General features: G+C 30.9%; 1 protein-coding gene across 2 annotated transcripts in view; it reads right to left on the bottom strand.

Annotated features, from left to right (window-relative positions):
• LOC118189897 (filamin-A-like) overlaps nt 1-25,461 on the bottom strand; it is a 341,851-nt gene that overhangs the window by 128,919 nt on the left and 187,471 nt on the right. Inside the window, exons 16-21 of one of the 2 annotated variants that reach the window (XM_035360600.2) lie at nt 21,857-22,429; nt 15,551-15,724; nt 5,780-5,916; nt 5,269-5,455; nt 1,886-2,056; nt 1,273-1,402 (exon numbers count right to left, since the gene is read on the bottom strand). In XM_035360600.2, coding sequence (XP_035216491.1) covers nt 1,273-1,402; nt 1,886-2,056; nt 5,269-5,455; nt 5,780-5,916; nt 15,551-15,724; nt 21,857-22,429 — 1,372 coding nt within the window. The remainder of the gene's footprint in view (nt 1-1,272; nt 1,403-1,885; nt 2,057-5,268; nt 5,456-5,779; nt 5,917-15,550; nt 15,725-21,856; nt 22,430-25,461) is intronic. The other variant, XM_035360601.2, reaches the window with a different exon arrangement.

The raw sequence follows: 25,461 nt of genomic DNA, 5'->3' as shown, positions 1-25,461 counted from the left end.
AAAGAAAAAAAATTATGAACTTCGATATCTGCCCACTGAAGAAATAACTGCAGATATTTTAACATAGCCATTAGTGGCAAACAAAGTAAAAACTTTTTTCCAAAACTTTGGAGTATGCTCAACATGTAATTTCATACTACACTTTTAATATACCAGTTACTACCTTAAAAATACTGATAATCCTTTAACCTCCATTATAGTACTTTTAATATACCAATAATCAATTAATACCTTCATTTTATTCATTGATTGTTCTTTTTTATGCATTTATTTTTTTATATATTTATGTTCTTTTATTAAGGATTAATCATAGAGGATGGGTGCTGCTATTTCATACCTCTGAATACTCAAGAATGCAACTATTAATGGGATTTTTTTTTTTTATACATATATATTCGCTTGTGTTCCCTTCTCAGAATGTTATGTAAGATAATCCTTGTGTTTGGCAATCTGCCAACTTGAAGCTCAGAACTTCACTAACTGAAATGTTTATTGCTATAGTGCGAATGCTTACTTTTCCAGTCTCCTAATAAAATCTTTTATTATTTTCCGTTCTCCTAATAGAACCTTTCCCTTAACTACTGTACATGAAGTTAATTTTAATAACCACTATTATTAATGTACTTATTTAGATATTTTGATAAGATTTATAAATAGTTTCAGTTTCACATGTCATAGTTATCAATAAATAATAACTACTTATCTACGTTTGTAAGTTCCTCTAAAATTTTTTTTAATAAGCTGCACAGTAGTAGTTAATTTACTCAGTGCAGCTAAGGGGTATACCTAGCAGCTAAAACATTTTACTATTTAATGCCAGAACAACCTTACTAGACACTTGAAGCATTATGATGCAAGAAGAGAATATTCACTCAATTAAGTCTAATAACCTAGTCTTCCACTATCTTCCGAAGAAAATATTATTTAACAATTTCCTAAACCGAGCATTACAGCAAAGCGGAAAAGCAAGCAATAGGTAAAAAAATACATCCACATATCTGCATGCAATCTTGCTGTGAAAGAATTAACACAGAATCAAATCTGGACTCATAGTTAGTGCTTGATAATTATTTTAATTTAAATAATTTCCATGGAAAATCATTAAAAACTGAGAGTTTTCAGGATTATATTGTCCTTAATGTTAAATTATTGCAATTTCTGTATATACAAGGTAATTAGTAGTGGAAAAAGGAAAGTTAGCAGTCTTAAAAAGTCAAATAATTTAGTAAGAAATTTTTTCTATAGATCACAGCTCACACACTATAAAGTTACCTTCCAGGAATGTCTTTTCCACCATAAGTAACTTTAACATTACATTTACTACCTTCTGGAGGTGGCAGGTAGGAAACATCATATGTCCCATTTCCATTATCTCTAATTTCTGGTTTTGTGGGCAGAGGACCTAAGAATATAAGATTATGATTACGTAAACAAAATTCATGCAGAGGTATATCCACACAGTTTGCTTCGAAACAAGAAAATTTTAGCAGCAACATTGATCACATAAAATTCAACAGAAAAATAATATTTAAATTTAGGTATGTGTGATAAACAAATTTCATCGAAATGAGAATAAATTTATGCAGTTTAAATATAACAATATTCTTCATTATCTATGAAACATTTTTCTTTAATTCAAACAGTAAAAAAGAAAAAAAAAATTCTGCAGCCTTGAGAATGTCAGAAAAGTATTTTAAAAATCATTTTTAAAAAAATCATTTTAAATTCTGAAATTTTTTCAGAGCTGATAAAAATAATAAAGGTATTGTGTTTTGTTCCCTTATAATGTCTTCTTTAAGGATAGTTTAATTACAGCATTTTGAAAAAATGTCTTTCTCACCTTAAAATAATTTCATTAAATTAAAAAGGGACTTAGAACTCATACCTTTATCTGAAGATACTTGGACATCAAGTGGTGCTTTTCCAGACTTCCTGGCATCTACAGTAAAAGGAAGAGGTCTACCAGCTCGACACTGATTGGGTTCTATGCCAGGCCCATGTGCAACAACTTTACTAGCATCTACACTGGCTGTGCACATTACTTTAAAGGGACTTCCTAAAATTCATGAAGTTCAGGTTGTTATAAATTTTAATTTACATAAGAGCTTTAAATCTATACCTGACTGAACTAATGCATATTAATAAATCACCTTAAATTCTTCTTAAAATACATAGAGTACAAATTATGTTAAATAGAAGCTTCAAAATGAATTAAGAAAATAAAATTTAAAATTTTTAAATTATTGCCATACATTTTGTATTAAGTTAATATCTAAGTGCGGATGATTTCCTTGTAAGTGATCCGCACTTGATCCTTGTAAGTGTGGATCATTCACTTGGAAAACTACCACAAGAAAATTACATATAGTAAACCACAAGAAATCATTGCATTCAAACATTGCACCTACACTTTAGACATAATATAGAAGATAAATTACATAACAAATTATTAAAATATTAAAAATATGTCATACTGGCTTTTTTACTTAAACTAATCATTTAAGATAAATGATTCTTTAGTGTCAACCATCAAATTTTGAATAGTTTTTAATTCAAAAAATAAGTTATTTTCAAAACTTCTACAATTTCTTAAAAACTTCCAAAAAGTTAAATGTTCATTTAAAAAATATTCTTCATAATTATTTTCTTCTCATAAGTGTGGCCTTTGCAAGCTAAGTTTTCTCATTCATAAAATTCAAATATATTTTATGTGGTGCTAAGAGATGTGGCAAAATCATTTGCATTAGCGGGCATATCAATTCTGCATGCAATGAAAACATAGGCTATATTGTTTTACTGCAGAATTTTACTTAAAAGTTCTACGAGTAAATATTTTATCTTCCATTAAACATGTACATCATTGATACATAAAATGGCATGCACACAAATAATATAGAATTCATGTGTATGTCATTTCATGTGAAACTAGTGCTCTAATATTGTGTAAAAAATTTTAAGCTCACCAATGAATTTTTACATGTGAAAAGAATATATTCCACATGGATGCAAAAATAAAGCAGTAACTAAAATTTTGCAACGCATTGATCATGTGGAGGTTTTAAACCCAAATTTCTGATTTTGTCAAATTCACTGCAGTTTTTCTTTTTCTCAATATACGAGGGCATTTCGAAAAGTAAAGATACAATGGCTCACATTCCTTAAAAAAAAACATTTATTTAGAAAACGTCAGTTACATCTTATTAACTGGATTATTTATTATTTTTCGACATAATCACCCCCGTTATCCAAACATTTGTTAAGTCGGTGCACAAGCTTTTGTATCCCACAGTCATAGAAGGTTGCCGTCTGTTGGAACCCAGCGCGCTCACAATTTCCTGTACCCTAACTTGACAGTCACAACTTCATAAAGAGTTGTCATTGACACTTCTGGTATGATCTGATGCAATTCTTTCAATTTGAGATGTCTATTCGCACAAATTGCTTCCTCTATTCTCTGAAGAAGAGCATCAGAGATCACAGATGGCCGACCCTTTCTTTGGACCCTTTCTTTATTCGTCATGAACATCCGTCCTACCTTCAGAGAAATGACGACACCATTTTGGCGATTCATAATGTTCCCATACACAGAAACAATTTCTTTTTGAATATCCGCTGGTCGTTGACCTTTTGCATGAAGAAAATGTATGACAGAATGCACTTCGCGTTTGGCGGAATTTTGAATCGGCGCAGCCATTTTAAACACGACCTACTCCAACCAGAATCAACGTTGAAATGCCGAATGACTGCGAGGAGAAAGCTATAACGGTTCAAGGTTAAAACCTGTGTTGCCAACTTGCTCACCAAAACTTAAACATTAATTATATATGCTTTTGCTCTGGCTTACGGTGTATCTTTACTTTTCGAAATGCCCTCGTTTACAGTACAAAAATATGCCTAGTAAAACATTCCATGATAGAAGTCCTTTGTAGTATAACTTAGCTTCTTTTTTACTTAATTTCTTTTTTACTTAAGATTTTTAAATTTATCTTCTTTAACTTAGCTTCTTTTTTGCAAAAATATGCCTAGTAAATCATACCACGATAAAAGTCATTGTAGTATAACTTAGCTTCTTTTTTACTTAATCAAAAGTAAATTGAAATTATGTTTTAAAATAATGAGAGCTATTTTAACAGGGCACCTGTCACTAAATATGTGCCAAATGTGGTTGTGAAGTTGAACCTCTACCTGATTATTATCTTTATTTTGATGTAATTTAGTAAATCGCGATTGGCAACAGTTGAGTTTTTACATCTACGTTTTCGAGTTTGTTCTATTGTTTACTTTCAATTTAAGTAATGAGAATAATGACTTTTTGAGATGGTTTTCATGAGTATTTAAAAAATGATGAGTAATATTTTATGCCATTTATGTTCTGAGTATTGCTTTGAGGTGTCAAAGCTAAAACTAACACTTAATTAGACTTGTAAATAGAATCGTAATATTAAACTGTTTGTGTTGTGATGAGATGTCTTTCATTGGATAATTGATTGTATACTCATTTTCCATCATAATTCTTCTGATATCGAAGGTAAAACGGGATAGTGGTAACCTGCTTATATCATGTCATGAACAGCTGCATGTTTAATGTGCATAATATCAAGGCTGTATAAACATTAATTATATATGCTATATTATATAATACATTATTATTACAGTTCAGTTGTTTCATAAATTTTACACATGATTAGAATTGTCACCATCTTAGTTGGATTATTTATGCCGATGGTTATGTTTGGCACTAAGATTTCATGTCACCTGTTTACTTTCAGCACTAAGTGGCACTCCATTAACAGAAAACTACCTGCAAATAATTATTCTACTCCAAAAGCAAAACTCCAGAGCTTTGCATAAATGCAAAATTCAGCTTTGGATTGAGTTTAATGAATCTGATTTTGAATGGAAAAAGGTAACAGAAAATGAAATATGAGAACAATTTTTTTTTCTTTTGGTAAGATAACAATCTATACTTTTTCTGAATTCTTAATTTTTTCCAATTTATTCCCAATAAAATTAGCTTTCGAGACATGAAATGTGTTTTCATCATGCATTTTTGCTTGCCCAAATGTATTTTGTGTTTAGAAAACCGTTATTCAAAATCTGGAGAAAAAGACTTCTTATTTTGTTATCAAAGTTTATCATCAAATTTTTTTATAATTAAAGATTTATCTTTTGTGTATATGAAAGCGATTGCTCAAAAATTTAAAGGCAGTAATAAAATTTATGTCTACAATAAAATATTCTAAAAAATTAAAAATACTAAAAAAATACCTGGAACATGTTGATCAGCATATTTCACTTCTATTTCATGCATTCCAACTTCAACAGGGAAATATTCAACAGTACAAGAACCATCCCTATTATCCCTACATGTCATTTTTGGCTCAACTGGTCCTTCAATTACAAGACCAAGACCACCTCTTCCAGCTCCCTTTGTTTCTACAGTGAATGTATTTGTCTAAAATAATGCAAAAAAAAAAAAAATTATTTTTAATGATTATAAGATGATTTCAGCAGGTATTTAGCATTAATTTCGGACTAAATAATATACATTTTAAACAAAAAAACAAGAAACTATACCGAGTTTATATATAACTTACACACTAAAAACAGATTGATTTAGCATACATGCCATATAATAAGAAATTAAAATTTTGTAACACGATGCTGTATTTAGATAATGTAATAATTTATTTGAAAATCACATGAAAATGAAAAAATCATTATTGGTCTCAATCTGCAAACAAACTATACAAATCTTAATTAAACAGACTTTAATTACCTGATTTACAATTGCCTGTTCCAAGCCTGGACCAAATGCCTTAACTTTTCTAGGATCACAACCTCTCATCACATTAACTTTAAAAGGACTTCCAGGTACTGGCAAACCATCATAGGTAATATCTATTTTGTGTGGACCTGAATTAAGAAAAGCATTTTGAAACAAAATAGAAAGTTCATTAATCATTAATTTCTGAATAAACATTAGTTTTACATAACATAATAAGAATTTTGGGTGAATTAAAGAAGGGAATTATATAGCCCCATACTTTTCAAGGGGAGGCACGTTTAAGAGCCAGTTCTTTTTAAAGCAAAAGGTAGGAAAAATTTGCAATTACACTGCACATTATATGTGATAGAAAAATAATAGCTATTGTTTTTGTGTTTTTCTTTGCTTCAAAAATGTTGAAATATCCCTAGATATAATGCAAATTTGATATACTTTCATGATAAATTTGGTAAATAACTTTGAGTGACAGAACCTTTTCCCTTTGAGTATCAGCATGAATAAAATTTTGTCAATGGTTCAAGCAACTGTGATTTCGTAATTTAATATTTTTTTAAAAAAATCAGCTGAATTTAAGTTGTCTCAAATTGAATACAGTAGAGCAAATCATGTTGACCAAGAAATTTCACCTACCAAGAAGAAAGTTTTGCAAGAAACAAAAATGGAGAGAAAAGTGTTTTAGAGGAGCATTTTCTGTCTAAGGTTACAATTTTATTGCAAATTTAAAATAGGTGATAAACAATTCAGTATTCTTACTAGCACAAGTTACAAGACAGATGTAAATATCTATAGAAAAGCTTCCAATTAGAGTAAATAGATCTCTGAATTCAATAAGAATTTGATGCAATCTTTCAGCAACAAATATTGCTTCTTTGATACATTTTAAGACTTGAGCTATGTCATCTAACTTTCAAATGGACACTTTTCCAATATGCTGTTAACTGTATCTTGCTGTAAACTGGATAAAGGAGCAACAAGGAAAGGGAATGGCAATTTCGACTGTAAAAATTCGCTTGCAAGCAAAATTTATAGCAAAACGAATGAACATAAATGATTTCAAAGGAGGCCTAGAAGATTTATGAAAAGAAAAAATATTTCTGTGTGTACTAGAACAACAGTCGGGCAACAATTACCTATGGACTGGCAGGATAAAAAGGCATCTTTTCTAAAATATGTGACAGACATTATTGAAAAAAAAACTTCTTCGGTCACAGATAATAAATATGGATGAAACGCCGTTAGCTTTCGACTCTCCTGCAAACAGAACTGTTGATGAAACTGGTGCAAAAACTGTATCTGTGCTTACAACGGGGCATGAAAGAATGTCTTTTACATGTGTGTTAGCTTGTGCCAAAAACGGTGACAAGCTAAAGCCGATGATCATTTTTAAACGAAAGACTATTTCGAAGGGAGATTTTCCTGATGACGTAATTATTTGTGCAAACGAGAGCGGCTGGATGTGCAAAACAATCATGCATGAGTGGCTACAAAAAGTTTGGCAGTGTCGTAAGGGATCTTATTTCCAACCAAAAGGGTTATTGATAATGGATTCCATGGATGCTCATTAACTTGAGTTAGTGAAAACCAGATGTCAAAAATTGTCTACGACTGTAGCAATAATTGCTGGTGGTTTGACTAAAATCTTACAACCATTAGATTTGTCAGGTAATAAATCCTTCAAAGCTGAAGTCTGAAAGCAGTGGGAGTGTTGGATGAGTAGAGGATTGCATACGTATACCAAAAGCGGTAAAATGCGTAGAGCATCTTATGAAGAAGTTGCAAAGTGGGTAGAAAATGCGTGGAAATCGGTAAAAATATCATCAATAATAGCAGGGTTCAAAGAAGCTGAAATTATATCCTTAGATAAAGAGACTAAACCAAGAGGATGAATGTGATGATCTGGAAGACTTGGACTTAGATCAGGATTTACTAAATCTTTTTAATTCAGATAGTGAAGAATCAGATTTTGATGGCTTCATATGATGTATAGTTTGCTCTAATTCCTTTTGTAAGTAAAATTTAAAATTTCCTTTTGTCATCCAAATTTAATATTTCGTTGTTGCAACATTTTTTATAATATACTCTGAGTATTACAAATATGGACTTCTTTAATGGGTATATACGTGACTTCTTTAATGGGTATATACGTTAAGTATATACGTGAATATATTTTCAAAATTTCTTACCTTTAATTTATTTTTGAGTTATGGTTTCATTTCATGCATTTTTCTTAACGGATATGTCATATATCAGGACTTAGGTTGAGATATTGCATCTATACGGTCCACGACGATGTCCCGCGCAATTTACTCTATTGCGGCGTTTATGCTGATGCTGCATTTCTGTGTAATTTTAATTTTTTTCCCGTCGTTTTTCTTGAGTACGGCATTTACGCTTATGCAGCTTTTCTCCCGGAAATTACGGTAATGCATGTTCATATTGTGAAATTTTACGATGCTTATAAAGAGCTATTCAAAACAAATGAAGAAGCATGCTGATTTCTCGAATTGTTTTGATCCATGATGCCTGTACTCACAGTGCTCATGTAACCAATGGCTCCTTCAGCAATTTCAATGGGACATTTTCGATTACCCACCATATAGTCCTGACCTAGCGCTGAGTGACTTCCATCTTTTTCCTGAACTGAAGCAGTGGCTTCGGGAGGGGGGGGGGCAGTGCTTCCAAAATAACAAAGGAGCTCAGAAAAACCGTCACAACTCACTTCCAATCATTGGTGGGAACATTTTATGAAGAGGGTATTGCAAAGCTTGCTCACAGATATAACAAATGCCTCAGTTGTCAAGGTGATTATGTAGAGAAATAACTTACATTGTACATTACTTTTGGTAATAAAATCTTTTTTGTATATTCCACTGTCTTTCTTTTTTTTATAACCCATCGGAGGTTGAAAAAAAATAGCCTACATACAAAAAAGGAACATATTTGATGCACAGTCATTTTTATCCCCAGCAGTTTTAAAAGTCAATATTGATTTCTTTAAATTACATAATTACCAAAATTTTTGTGGCATATGATGCAATGGGTACAAAAGAAAATTTACAAAGCAATATCAGGAGCAAACAAATAATTCAACGCAAAATTATCATATATAAATAAGAAATTTATGGCTAACTACAGTTTCATTGGAACTTGGTCCACATTTATCAAAGCATCAATGTTTGCTTAGTCATATTATGCTAGTTAATTGATAGCATAGTTTCTATCGGGTATGGAATCTTATTTCATGCAGTAATAAAAAATACTTCTGTCTCTGCAGCTCTTTTTCATAGGTCTGAGGCATGAACTCCTAGTCAAAGAACAAAAAGGGAGGACAGTTCTATATCACTATTCTGGTCAGCCAACAGATAAAGTTCAATTTGCATTTTCAAGTCTCAATACAGCAACTTAGGAAATACTGTAGATTTATACAAAGGGTGTTTACATGTTTTTAAAATGATTTGGGGGCTGTTTAATTAAAGTTTAAATGCAAAGAGTATTTTTTAAAATGTTTGATCAGATAACTTTGTTTTTCAACATTAAGTCTCCATCGTAATTTGCATAATAGAATGGCTTTTCATAAAATTTCCAGGGATACTGACTTCATTCCTCTTCCATTATTTTCCATAGTCCATCAATCGTTGTGGATCTGCACTTAAAAAGAGCTCTTTTCAGGAGTCCAGAGGCACAATAGTAAATAGGTGAAACATCAGAGGACTTTGCGAAAATATATTGAAAAGGTATATATGCAATACCTATATCAGTCGTCGTTTTTTCAAGGAATGCAGTGGTACTTTTAAAAGTATGACTTAATGCTTTGGCTTGATGAAGTTTCACTCACTGAAAGGCACCGGGATATAGAAATCGAATTTCTTCTGCAAGTATTGGATGTAAAACTTTCTCTTGATAGAACAATGAATTGATTTTAATACATTCTCCACTCTTTTAATTTCTTATTCTAAGAGAATATTGCTGCATTGACAGAACCAGCTTTATGCATTTCTTTTTCCTTTTTGTTTTCAAGAATAATTCAACTTTTTTTTTTTTTTTTTTTTTTGTGTGTGTGTGTGTGTGTGTGTGTGTGTTGCAGTCATTTAGGTAAATCCAAGTTTCATCAAGGATCATAATGTGTTTTCATTTATCTCCTGCTAAATCATTTTCGTATCAGGTTCTAAAAATTGTTCTCCATTGAGCCATGAGCCACATATGTCCAATTCTCTAATTTACTATTCATTTTATAAATACTTAAAATATTATAGTCTCAGGCACCAAAAAGCAAAGTTAAGTTTCCATTACCATGCTACTTCATAAACTACCAAACCAGCTCTGCAATTTAAACATTTGGCTGATTAACTAGCTTAAATAGCTAAGAATTAAGAAAATTTTTAATCTTACATTTATTTAGTTGGAAAACATTACTCCAAATATGTTGTATTTCGTGATAATGTATCTTCCCACCAGTCAATAACCACTGTGTAGACTTATCTTCCCACCAGTCAATAACCACTGTGTAGACTTATCTTCTCAAAAATAAGTCTCATCCCATACATTTTTCCATATTTGCTCTTATTTTCATTTCCCTAAAACTAAAGTTGCCTCTCGGAAGAAAGTTTTCTTTGGTGACATGGAAGATCTAAGCATCAGTGTATGCTCTACAATGTTTGTTTCTTTTAATACACTCTGATTACTTATTTGATTAATATACACTAAAAAATCTATTACTTGAGTTTCAGAAAGCTGAAATTTTTTATGAAATGGCTGTCAAAACTAAAAATCTGAAGGTAAGTCAAAGCCAATGTCACATCACAATACTTAAAATTTATACTACATTAAAGAGTATAGAAATTTATAATGCTTCGAATCTTCAATATATATAGATATATATTATATCTATATATATTTAGGAGTGTGTCCTTTTAGTTCTGGCTTACTGAAAGTACTCATTTACCTTTTAGTTCTCACTTATATTTTAATTGATTCTTTGCTTTCTAACATAAAAGCAAAAATTCTATGCACGATATACCTATTTCACAGCACGTAGCTTCAACTTAACTATTTAACAAAATAAACTAGGCTTTAAGAGTTTGACAACTCTTGTCATATGCCACCTTTTGAAACATCTTGGCTTTTAAACATTCTTGTTTAGCAAGTGTATACAAAACAGAGATTTTTATATGAATTTTTTTACAAAAAATGTTTTAAAATAAGAGTTTTTTTCTCATAATGTAGACAATTTTATAAATATGTTCTTTAATATGTAATTACTATAGGATCACAAGGTGCGACAGAATAAACACTGGATTCTATTTTAGTTTAGTTGATTATGGCAAAGTACACTAGAGGATTATCTGCCTAAGGAAAGGGATGCCTTCATGAAGATTTCTCTGTGGGAAACTGGCTCATATACTTGTTACACATGGAAAAAACCTCAATAATGCCCATACAGCCAGCCCGTTTGCCTGGAATCAAACCCAGATCAGATCTACCAGCATTCAGCGATTTAATTCCTTGGCCAATGGTGGGCTGTGGATTCTGTTGACCAGAAAAAACTGGAAGATACATCTGTCATAGGTTTAGAAGATGCTTTTATCATTTGCTAAACAGGTTTTAACTCAGTTGTTTGTCCTCTGGCTTTACTTTAAACTTAATTTGCAACTAAATTGTCCAGAAAATGAAAAGGAGTCTCCCTGCAAGATACACATGAAATGTTAGGAAGATTTTAGAACAATACAAAATTTATGAAAATATAATTGTAGAAAAAACTAAATATTTTTGTGCCAACAATGGAAACAAATATTTCTAAAAAAAAAAGAAAATCAGAAGAAAGAATGACAGTTTGCAGAAAATCCACTTCAAAGATGTGTGTTCAAGGTAAAATATCTGGCCATTCAAACTCTATTTTGCTAAAGTTTTTTGCTCAGTTCAGTGCATTAAATATTCCAGTGAATGTGTCTGCATTATCGGAAAAGGTACAAGAAATAATATCATGGATGAACGTGATTATTTTTTCACTAAAGGGCTGTTTAAATTTAAGTTTGAATTATGCCACAGAATGTTATATCATATAAATGGAGAATCCAAAGATGTCTCAGCCAAATTTGTTGAAGATTCAAAATGTTTATCCACAAAAGTACATGGATATTAGCTAAAAGCATTTTCAATGTTAATGAAAGCTAGTTTTATCTTTTCATCTCCTGTCTGCAAAATGTCTAGGCTCTGAGCCTTCAATATCATAGTCAAAATCAATATTTTATGCTGAATAAATATCAGTGAAACAGATCTAATGGACTGTAACATCTAAAAATGTTACAAATGTCAAGATGATTCAAAAGGACTTATGATACATAATGATGATAATAAAATAGCAAATATATAGCGAATAAAGACTTATGAATGATGGCAGATATATTTGCACAATTCTTCAAGAAAACCAAAAAGATATTAAAAAGAATTTTTTTTTTTCATTTATATATATATATATATGTAAGATAAAATTATATGAATCAGAATTATAATATAACTATAAACATTAATTCTTCCTCTCTATTCTAAAATCGTAATAACTTCTCTGCATTGCATCATTTCTAGATCACTCTATGGCCCGCACAGCTCTGATGACGTAATAACTGGAAACTGAAACTGCCTTTGTAAACCAAAACTTTTCTCTTCACGTGCTACTATCTTGCATAACTACGCACTTCAGCTTTGCTCTCTACGATGGTAAGATGTAATTTCGTTGGCTTGCTTTCTATCTCAACAATATCAAAAATGTAAATCTTCTGTGGAAAGGCACGACTAGAGTGCCATGTGATTGTGGATATCGAATTGGCCGACACGCATACTGTAGAAGTCGGTATTGCACTTGTTGATAATTAAAAGGTCTCACACTACGAAAACTTTGATAAGGAGTGGCTTGCACTGGTCTGGGATAATAGCACCTCGGAACAGTTTGCCTTGGAGAAACAAATTGGTAATTACTATTTCCTAGACCATCCAACGGCATCTGAACCGGAAACAGTTTCCTAGCAAGAGTAATTCAGTCTTTTGGTGTGTCTATTTTTTGCACTGTTAACAGCATTCTTTGAGACTCAGGAAGTCCTTCTGTAAGTGCTTCCACCATTGTCGAATCTGTTAGTTTCAAGCTGGCTCCTAATTTCAACTTATTATGAAAATAAACATCAATATTATTAAATTTCTCGTATTTTAAAGATACAAAATCACTAAAAGTAACAGATTCCGATGTTGTGAAGTATGTCTCGAAAATATCCTTTATGTTGCTCCAGTCTTTATCTAAACAATCACGTAAATAGAGGGCTAAAGCCTCTCCTCTAAATACACTCTGAGAAAACAAATTTCACTGTATCCACAATAGCTACGAATTCTTGCTTATCAGTTGACATTTTTCCCGTTTTTGAGTGTGTTAGCATTCCAATCACAAAATCCTGAATTTAAGAGTTTGCATACATATCAATTTGAACACTAAAATCAATCACTTTAGAAGCACTTGATAACACGCACAACTTTGGAGGCGAGATAAAACACTTAAGCATCGCCGGAAAAGAAGCAAAAGCATAAGACGATCACACACTGTCCTTGACCCACTGTTGAATTTAGAAGCGTGTTAAAAATAAATCCCGGAGCTCTTTTCCCCACGTAGAGGATAAATCCTACCGGCTTAATTAATTAATAACTGTAATGTTTTCAGTTATTCCAACACATCGTGGGTGAATGGTGAGGTTATTCCATTTCACTTTTTGGCAGATGGTTGACGAAGCTGGGATGATTGCACCACAGAGAAAAATGACGACTCAGGACTTTTCACTTTTAACAGCATATCTTTATTTTACTTTACAGCAGATGATTTTTTCCAGATGAAGTTACTCAAATAACTTATTCAGTAATTGAATTATTAGATACGACTGACTTTAATATGTTATAACATTCTAACAAAGAAAGAGGAGCATAGCTGAGGCGTTAGCAGAACGAAGGCGAGAAGGCATATGTGTAGGAGAACTTATGACGTAGCATTTATATGAAAGGTTATGTAACAGAGTAGCTTCTAGAAAAATGTAGAAAAACATATGACGCAGCATTTATATGAGGAGGTTATGTAACAGGCGCGAATGTTCTAGAAGGTACTGGTCTATGGGAAGATCCTGAATTGCAGAAAATTAATTAAAGGTTGCTGGTTTACAAATAGCAAAGCCATCGTAGATAAAATTATTTTAATCAGAATTATAATATAACTATAAACATTAATTTTTCCTCTCTATTCTAAAATCGTAATAACTTCTCTGCATTGCGTCATTTCTAGATCACTCTATGGCCCAAGCAGCTCTGATGACATAATAATTGGGAACTGAAACTGCCGTTGTAAACCAAAACTTTTCTCTTCGGGTGCTTCCATCTTGCATAATTACGCACTTCAGCTTTGCTCTCTACGATGGTAAGATGTAATTTCGCTGGCTTGCTTTCTATCTCAACAATATCAAAAATGTAAATCTTCTGTGGAAAGGCACGACTAGAGTGCCAAGTGATTGTTTTCACAAATATCAGTTGCAAATAAAATTGGAATTAAAACTGCCTCGACTGCCAAGTTCTTTACATATTCCCAAGTTAGCATTACTAGCATACTACGCAATCAAAATCTTCTTCAATATGGGTCTAATCACACATCTACAGTGTTCCGTCTTTTCCTTTGCTTTTATTATGACATATATATATATTAATTATATGATAATATAATTCTTTTCTTTGAAAAGAAATGCAATTCAAATAAATAAAATCAAATTCTTAAAATATTTATATGCACACAATTCAAATAAATAAACAGAAATTTTAAAAATAATTATTTGAAAAATATAATTCAAGAATTAAAACGAAATTCTAAAAAGGAAAAATATTTAAAAATAGCAATTATGAATAAAAAATATATTCTAAAGTAAAAATATATACAAGAAAGAAAAAATACTTTTTTCTGCTCCTGCAAATTGAAAAGGAAGGTGAAATAGGTTTACCATAAATTGAAGAGTTTATGAAGTAAACTATTCTCAATCAAAATATGGAAAACAATCAGAATGCATTTCAGAAAAAGTTTGGTTTCTGTCACAAAATAAATATGTTAGAAAAATGTTTGGTTTCTGTCACAAAATAAATATGCTAGAAAAATGCGACATATAAACTTAATATACATAAATCAAGCTTCTGATATATGACAAAAGAAAGTTAAACTTTGTGAATTAGCCAAGTAGAATAGGAGATACAGAACTGTCCTTTTGCCTCCCCCTTTTTTGAATGTATCAACTTTGCCTAATCATCAATACAACCTAATGGTAAATGCCAATTGCACATGTAAGGGATACATAAGAACTCAAGATGCTATCGCTTCACAGTATGCATGAACTTAGTGAGCAGCTACAAATTAGCAAACAACAAATTCTGCAGGATTACATTTGATATTTGCACATATCTAGTTTATTACCTGAATGCATGCAGATCAAACACCTTAAATGTCTTTCTATTATCTAATGATTTAGATTTAAGTTCCCTCAATAAATGGATTAATTATACTTGATTTTAATCACATCCACATGTCATCACTGCTTATGATTTCATTAAAATTAAACTATTTTGTAAGTGTATAAAGTTCTTTTGACACAGATAATTTAGATCAAGCTTCTAAAATTTTCTAACTGGATATTTAAAATTAATTAACTGAAATTAAGTACTTTTGCTAATGTTATTTAATAATTAAGGAAAATGCATCACCTTCTTCAAATGGTGTATAACAAATTTTGTAAGTTCCATCATTCAGGCTTTGAACAAATGAATCTGTCCTAGTTCCTGATGGATTAATGATAGTACACTGCACTTTTGCATCACTTCTTTTTGATACAGCTCTAGCATCAACAATAAAGTCGGTTGGCGAATCAATAAATACACCTAAAATGAAAATTTATGCTTGAAATAATGTATCAGTCAAAAAAATTAAATTGAAAAATTTGAATAAATATTTAAAGACTTAAAAACGAAGAGTATTTGAGAAAGCATTTCATAGCATTTACACAAACTAGAGTCACAATTTAATTATAAGCTTACACACTTTTTATATCTTCATGAAAAAAAAAATTATGACAGTAAAATACATGTTATCACTAAGCCAAAACCATGAATATGCATTTTTTAATGTTTTCACTCATGTTTTGAACTATGCCTAAAACTAAATGTCCATATAAAAGAATTATTATGTAGTCATAATTTGACTTATAAAACTAAAAATTTTCAATTCATGGTTTCAGCATGGATTATAGTTTTGGCACGATTCATTAATTACTTATGTAAATGAATTCCAAAGGAGATATTTGTTTTGAAATACATATTTTCTTCTATGATTAAATTATTATTCACATAAATATTTAATACAATTCTTTCACAGCAGCTTTTGATTCATAATTTTACTGTCATAGATTTGATGCATCTAATTTAAAGTCTCTGTCAGTCACAGTAAGAGTTTTAAAAGAAAAACGAAATACAATTAACGATTTATGAAAAAGACTTCTAGACATATGAAGGTGTCTTATCACAGATAAAATAAAAATGTCAAAACACAAGAAAATAGAAGTGAGAAAAAGAAAATATTTGAATAATTAATAGTAAAAAATTAAAAGGGAAGCAAAAAAAGAAGAAAATCAGCATTCAAAATGACTGAATAGTAATGGGTTTCAAATAATAGCTATAATTCACCATTACAGCCACTGGACTTGAGAGTCAGACGATTTTCTTCAACAGCCAGTACATATTTAAGTAGCACACATATAAATATCACTAAAATTTTCATTTTTAATCTGCTAAAATTATTTAAAGAATCACAGCATTTTTTCATACTTCTAGAAGCTTCTCCAACTAACTTAGAAAGCAAAATGCTTTTCTGAGATCAATCAAATGCAAGTGTACAGTTACAAGCATTCAAAACATAGTAAAAGTTCACTATTAGATATCCCTCTTTAATGCAGAGATTAGGTTATATGAACATTGCAAAGTACTCAAGGGCTATCTGCTCAAGAGAAGGGATGCCTTCATGGAGTATTATCTAGGGGAAGCTGGCTCGTATCCCTATTGCACATGAGAAAACTACAAAAACGAATTATGCAGCCAACCTGTTAACCTATGATCAAACCCAGGTCAAACTCCCAGTATGCAGCAGTTTAGCCACTTGGCCACTGATGAGACGACCCTTTAATGCACAGATTATGTGAAATTTAATGACATATGCAAAATGCAAAACAATAATATTCTGCCTGTTTGATAAAGAAAGCTTAAGCAAATTTTCTTGCTGTAAAAAGGTTCTAATAGATCTTCACTATTTTTTTAAATAATGAAAGATAAAATTTTAATTCTGCTGAAAGAATAAGCATGACATAAGTATGAATAACATAAGACTCGATTTCTAGAATTTCAACTAAGGAAGGCTGTTTTTTGCAATAAAACTTAAAATTAATCCATGTGTTCAATAAAATGAGCTCCACAGATGTTTTTGTTTCCAAATATATCTGCACCACTAGCTAAATATCTTTTTCTAATGAACATGTCAATGTTAGATTTTTCTGTAGATTTGACCATTCAAGTTCCATAATTTCATATGAATGGCATAAAAACTGCACAATTGTGATACTTGTTTTCTTGTAAAGCTAAGTCTGATACATCTCAAGAATGTTTTACAAAAAGCAGAACACAAGAAACTGTGAAAACTTTAAAAATCTGTTCCAAGAGTTAACTTTCTTGCACAGCTATTTCTGTAACATATACTAGTTCACAAGATTAATTCCAAATATAGATTACTAACTCAATGAGCAAATCTTGAGATCCTAATACAATTTTTAGCCAAGAGTATTAAGATGAAAATGTTAAAACATTCAAAATCAGATTAAATTAAAATTAATTCAGACTAATTATCAAATTAAAAGCCATATTTAGCTTAAACTGTCCATTCCATGATTTCAACGTTCTGCTACTCCATATCCTAACTTCCATAGAATAATCTTAGAAGAAATAATTATTAAATATTAGAAAAGCAAAAGTAATCTCGATATCAGCCATAAATCTGACTGGTCTTGATTAGGTATTTTAATAAAAATAAAAAACATGAATCCTCCTAAATGTGGCCTAACTCGAGATTTCACACAAAGAACAAAAATGAAAGCTCGACTTGAGCTATTATATCCTAAGAATAGACAGCTAACATTTAATCAAAAGAACTAATTACTTTTCTGCAGATACCTTTCATTCCATTTATCTAGAGTGGTTACACAGCAGTTAACAAAAATTAATATAATTTTAAGAAATTCCCCATGTATTTTATGAAATATTTTATAAATTTTAAATAGGAAATTAAAGAAAAGTGGCATGTTCAGTGAAATGCTTTAAAACCAATGTTGGCTTTTAATGCATTTTTTCTTCTGAAATTTCCATTCAGCACTCAGGAAGATTAATTACTGGAATTTCCAGCAGCTGAATAAAATTTGCTCTAAAGAATGATGTCTGAAGCATACAAGACCTTATGATTGTCCTTTTGCATACAAGTTTGAAAATTTCAGTTTGCTATAACCTTTTCTCAATGTGCCCTCACAAATTACACTCTTGAAGTCTCAAATATCATATCTCAAGACTTGATATTGATTGCAAGTTAATATGGTCATAATCACATTTATAAAAAATTTCAATTCATAATTTGTTTTTAAATTATTAAAAATTTTAAAATATTTCATTCTGTGATTAACTATAATTCAGTACTGTTGAATTTATCATTTAATATTTTAGTCACTACGAAACAAACTCTGATATGTTTTTATAACTTTTTTTAATTAGTATTATAATTGCATGTTTAAAATGCTCCAACTTTTTCAACAAAGCTCCATTATCTATTTATTAGCAAGGAATTGCTATTTTTAACACATGAAATTCCACTTAATTTTATATTTCAACTCTAGCATATCTCTGTTTAAACAACAGACAGTGGCATTATATCAGAGATTTCAAATTTAACAAAATGATGGCTAATAATCTTGATCTGAATCTAACATATATTCTCAATTATATTAACTTATATTTAATATTAAACCCTTTTACTAAACTGCAACTTTATTTTGAAATGCAGTCAGTGCCAGATTTAAGTATAAAGCTATCTAAGCTACAGCTTAGGGACTCAATTTCTTTGGGGCCCCCAATAAATTGCCCTATGTTCCATATAAAAACAGTTGTCCCATATCTCATATAAAAGGTATCATAATTCAAATAACTTAGAGACTCTTCAAATCTAAATCCTGGCTTGAATACAGTGAAATGTTTAACTATCTTAACATAATATTCTTCACATGAATGTTATCGTAAATATAATTTTCACATGTTTATAATGCACAAACTTTCTTAATGAGAAGCAAACTATTCTTAATTTACGTACCTTCTTATCCAATATTTAGGCAAATTTGCATACAGTTTAAAAGACAATATCCCATGAATATCATAATTTCATGTTCTCTTTACCATTTTTTAAAATTTTTTAATATCTTCAAAAATTCTTTACATTTCTGATTTCTAAGTTTTCTTTATTACGTACTTGTACGAAGAAAAGTACTGTTATCGCGAAAAACTTTGGATATCATATTTCAATGAAAATATCCATTTTGACAGTTCTTGAATCCATTTAAATGATTCTTTTGCATGACATTTGTACATACACACAGAATAAAGACTTTTTCCGAAAATGGATTTAGATACTTTTTCATGACATCTATACATATGTATGTATCTGTCTCAAATGATAAGCCATTAGAATGCTAAAATTTTGAATACGGGAACTTTTATAACATTTAGTTGTGCACCTCCCTTTCTTATTGCAATCGTCCACATCAAACGTGTATATATATATATACACAAACACACACACATATCCTCTTACCCGGTTTGATGATCTCTGTTTTTTATTCTTATATGTTGGTAAATTGTGAATTTTTTGCTTTGAAAATGACTGAATTATGTTATGTTCTGGTTAAGTTTTTTAAGCCTTTACTTCATCTACATGCAATAGTTAAAGAATTATCAACAATTTTAGAAGTTTAAATAGTGCTACGTCTAATGTGACCACCATTTGTTTACAATTGAAGCTCTTTTGAAGTTTTAGGATTTTCTGCATTTTTCAATTTTTAATAAAGATATTTTGAATTTTTATGTATTTTTGCCTTACTGCAAAATGAGAACAGAGTTGATGGAATGAAAAATGCATCTCTAATAAAATTTGTGGAAATAAGTTTAAATGAAGTGTCAGAAAAAATGTGTATAATTTAATAGGCCATACAATGAAGTCAAGTGGTGTCCACATCAGATATTTAAAATTAATTTTAATGAAAGCTGTTAGTTTCTTAACAAGAATTTTTATTTGATTCAGTTGTCTTTAAGATGTTACTTAACCTCTTTTATAAATTTTATTTATAGCTAGAGACTTTATATTATTGATTTGAATACCATTAACTAGATATTTACTAGTTTTTTTATTATTAGCTAGTTTTTTTTTTTTTTTTTTTTTTTTTTCCTAGTTTCCCTTAAAACATTAAAGGTTCTTAAGTTTGCATTTAATGAAATGTCCTAATATATATAAATTGTAGTCCAAATAAATATATATAATTAATATAATAAATATTTGTAGTCCTAATATATATAAATTAGATCACTATATAATATACATATGATACATGAATTACTAAACAAAAACCCAGAATTTTATGTGTGTCTATATGTCCAATGTTCAACTAACTTACGGTTCAAAATCTTATCCATATATGCTACTGGCAATGTATGAAATGCCAGCATTCTATAGAATGCCTGGCATTGTTAGGCAAAGTATAAAATATGAGAATTATTATACACTTTACCTAGGCATTTTATAGAATGACAAATGTGCTTTAAGCAAAGTACGAGAAAAAGCATAAAAAAAAGTCATGATAAACTATTTAAAAGACGTTCATTTCTGAAAAATACAAATGTTATTTTGAAAAAATAATGAAAGTCTGCTACTAAAAAACTTTTACTTTAAATACATGGAAAAAAAAATAGTGAAATGATCTTGGTACACCATAATAAATTTCTTTTCTATCTGACTGGAAATCAATAAGATCTACCTGACAACAGGAATTAAATTAAGAAAACTCATTTTAAGTTTCATAATAATGCCCTTTTTAATACCTTTTTCCTGGCAGGGCTCACAAAGGTGGATGTACAGTTCAATATCATTCCATGGCATTCAGTTAAAATTTCTTCAATATTCTGTCACGTCTTCCATGCCCAAAAGCCAAATGAATTTCATGAAGAACATGAAATAATTAATGCTTTCCTTAATAGGATAAATGAGTTTATCTTTGTTTTCCATAAACATCACATCATAGCGATTCAACAACCAATGGTTCCATGCTTCCTTTGTAGCAGACATTTTGGCTTTTACATCATTTATTAACTTCTGGTTAGTAGTTTGTTATTTGAAAAGAATCACAGATGCATTTCATACTTTGCGATTTGTCATTTGACATTCTATAAAATGCCTAGGCAATGTGTGAAACATTTAATCATTTCATACATTGCCTGCCAGCTTTTGGCACTCTATAGAATGATGGATTTCATACTTTGCTGGTTACATATATATGCACACACTTCTTTTGTTCAGCAATTAGATTAGCTACTATTTGATTACATACAAAATAAAAGTATTGAACTTTTTATTTCTCTTCATTTTAGAGTTTTACAGAAAATTAAGAATATTCTTGCCAATAAATAATAGCTTAAAAGTTCATGCAAGTTTTATTCCCTATAGCTAAATTTGCAGAGAACTATATATTTAAATATTTGATATTAGATTTAAAAGCTTTAAAAGTTAGAAAGCTAAGTTACTGAACTAAGCACAAAATTTTATAAGCCAGGCCTTTTAAGCAGCATATTTTTTCTTAAAACAATAATAAACTCACAAAATGTACATTTAATGAATAAAAGCATGCAAATATTTAGAGCCTGGCCAGGGTTCAACTGCCATACCCTGGGGCTGGATGCCATTTCCCAGTACTCTGATCTTCCAGACGTCCACATCAGATGTGATGAGGGCAACAAATGGTGATCCTTGTATGTGATGTCTGTCATAGGCGATGTTGATGATATATTCTCCCACCTCAGTTGGGAAATAAGCAACTGAACAAGTGCCATCACCATTGTCCTTGCAATTAATAGCTGCCTCACATGGACCTTCAATAGTTATCCCCAAGTTTCCATGACCTGCACCTCTTGTATCAACAATAAATTCAGCTGGCCTATTTACAAGTCCTTGATCAAGACCAGGGCCATATGCCAGAACTTTGCTTGAATCAGCGTTGGACATGCACATCAAACAGTAAGGAGAAGGTGTCAGAGGAATTCCACCAAATGATATGCTCAGTAAATAATGACCCAGTTCTGTTGGAGTAAAGTTGACTAGAAAACCTTCTGCAGTAGGAATGATGTGTGCTTTTACTCGACGGCCTGAAGGACTGGTTATAGAGACAGCAAAATCAGCTTGGTTGACACCAGCACCTTTGGTTATCACTCTGAATTGTTGCAGGGAGTTTATAGGAGCCGCTGATTGGGCGAGAGTGTATCCATTTCAACCCAGATGTCATCTTCAGCACTAAATTTAATACACTAAGGTTGTAAGCAGCACACAGGGTTACTTCATGGAATTATGCTCATGCTAGTTATGCAGTGCAATCTGACATAATATCATGCTGATAAAATATGACATTCTTAATACTTAAATGGCAAGTACACTTTGTCAGTATTGAATGCAAAAATCTTGTAAACAGCATGCTAAGGAAAATCCAAGGATCATCATGCATTTTAAAATTAGGCAAAGATAATGCAATATTGAATATTTGGAAAAGTTAAAAATATAAATGCAGTAGCTATGCATACTCCAAAATTATGAATTTTAGGAAGATATTCCCATAAATGAAAAACCTAACTTTATACACTATATTCATCAAAAGAATCTCTTAAAAAAGGGCTCATTTGGATTTTGTTACTTTATATTTATTTCACTTTTCAAAAAGCTATATTTCATATGCTCGGTTAATAATTAAAAAAAAAACATTAATAGCAAAACAATGAAAGATAGGGGGGAAAATGTCAAGATAGAAAAGAACAGAAAAATAATCAGGCAGCCAACACATTACCAATAAAGAGCATAGAAAGAGCAACAAAGTACCTTAATGCCTATCATTAAAAGTGCAATGCCTGAAATGATATGACAGCAATATTGAAGACCATGTATTAACCCCTTAACTGCCACGGGCGTATATATATGCCTTGCTCAGCCGATGCATTAACTGCCCTGGGCGTATATATACGCTTTTCCAAACTACTATCATTTTGCTTTGCGCTGCTATCCGTAAAATTATTCGCAAAGCTTTGGAATGCAACACCACAATGACCTTGTCAAAGTATGCGAAGGAGGATACTATTTCAGAGAAGTGTGGGGAGAAATTGGAGAGAGGGGTGTGTCTAAAGTGGTGAAATTAATGACTGTGCAGTATTGGCTGGTGTTGTTTGAGTAAAACATTTTTTTTATTCTGTTTCCTCCATTTTTGTATACTTTTTGTAGTAGGTTCTAGGAATAAAGAAAGATATAATGGGTTGTTTCAAACCCATTTATCTTTTTTGAATTATTTTTTGATGAACTGCTTGTGCTTCATATTGTTACTGAAACTAACCGTTTTGCAGACGAGTATATGAACCAACACCTTGCAAACGAAAAATCAAGAACAAAATCGTGGCATTGAACCAGTTCACAAGAAATATATGTTTTTTTTTAGGCATACTGATTTCACAAGGTATATCACTGAAACCTGATATTACACTTTACTGGTCTAAAAATGAATTGATCGAAACTCCATTTTAGGGATCTTTTTTATTATAAAAACAATATTTTTATTATACTTACAACTTTTTATTATACTTTTACTCAAAACATTAAATTTTGTGCATTCATTTTTTCTTTTATTCTTTATTTTGTGAAAGTAAACAGTTCTTAGAAAGTAAAACTTACATTTATTTTTCCCCTAATACATTGCATAACTACGTGCACCTGTGTGAAAACCGTGGCATTGGGAAATGAATCTTGTACATTTTCCACAGGAGTTAAGGGGTTAAAAATTAAATAATTAAAATAAACTCTGTTAGGCTAATAATTTACAAAATAAATAGTATCTCATATTGTTACTATAAGCAGAAATAATTAAGACTACATGGTCATGCACAAGAAGGATAATTGATGTCTGTTAGAGATATAAAAATCCATGTACATTTGATATTTTGTGTAACTGTTATGCATGAATCAGTTCATAGCAGATTGAATACACATAGAACTGATGATAGCTTGATAAAATTTATTTTACCAAAAGAAACACTTTAAGGTTCTAAAAATTTTCATAAAAATAGTCATACAGCTCTTGCCAGTATCTTAGACACAATCCGTATTTACACTTCAAACTACCAAGAATGTAAAACACAATGCAATGCAAAGCGCATCTAAAAGGCGAAGCTCTCATGCATATCCCAGTATGCCAAATTCAGCTTTGAACTAACAACTGAGAAACTAATCCTCTCTCCAGTCTTGTATTGTCTTTCCCTGGCCATTAATAAATCTCTAGTACTTCTCGAAATTACCAAAAAGGCATATGAGGGCTGAATACTGTTACAGTTACACAGAGGATCAATTACAGTTATTCACTTACAATATCCATTACAGTTACACAGGGACTGGACCAAAATGTCGGCAGGTTTGGAGACTTAGTAATTTCTCACCAAATCTGGCGGCAAAACCATCACCATTTGGCAATATCTCACCAGTTAAGTGAGATAGCCATTTATTCATTGTTAAATAGACTTCTCCCTGTATTCTTACTTCCCAGCATTTTCCTGGGTTATTTAAATTCGCATGTTATATTATACAAAAAAATACTATAATTTCACTAAATATATCTACATACATACTAAATTCATAACAATATGTTATATTCTTTCAAATAATGCAGTTGCAGAAGACTATGTCTTATGAATCAGTATAAACAATGCAATGGCCACACAGCAAAAATGCTCTCTAGATGCAATGTCCCAATGTGCAATTGAACATATGGCTATTATGTAACACATCCTGATAGATGATAAAACTGTTCCAGCTCTCTTAGACAAGCACACCATACAGTTAAGCTACCTTCTCATTTATCTGCTGATTGCTATTGTAATTCCTCATACTCATGTTAATCTCTCTTATGATGGAAGCCACATTCTCATCAGTGCCATATGATTTTGTCCATTACAAGCATTGGTGTATTGATAGAAAAATGCCTCTTTGTTCTCCTGATGTTACAATTCTTTCTTTTTTCAAATCATGGATCCTGGTTTTATCACTATTATGTTCTTCAATGAAACATTCACAGCAGTGAGAAAAATCCAAATGAATACACTTCAAGTATTTTATATTGGCTTTGTTTTATGAGGCATAAGTCAGTACTACACTCATGCATGATTTATATATCTACAGTATCACCCAAAGTGACAAACCTGCAGTATTTTGCTTTTTTACCCTACATATATTTTCTAAGTTGTTTTCA

Source organism: Stegodyphus dumicola, chromosome 10 (assembly GCF_044657685.1).
Source record: "Stegodyphus dumicola isolate Sdum_Otavi_A_Nest chromosome 10, ASM4465768v1".
Lineage (NCBI taxonomy): Eukaryota > Metazoa > Arthropoda > Arachnida > Araneae > Eresidae > Stegodyphus > Stegodyphus dumicola.
Note: the sequence above shows the minus strand (reverse complement) of the source record. Positions and strands in the feature narration are given on the sequence as shown.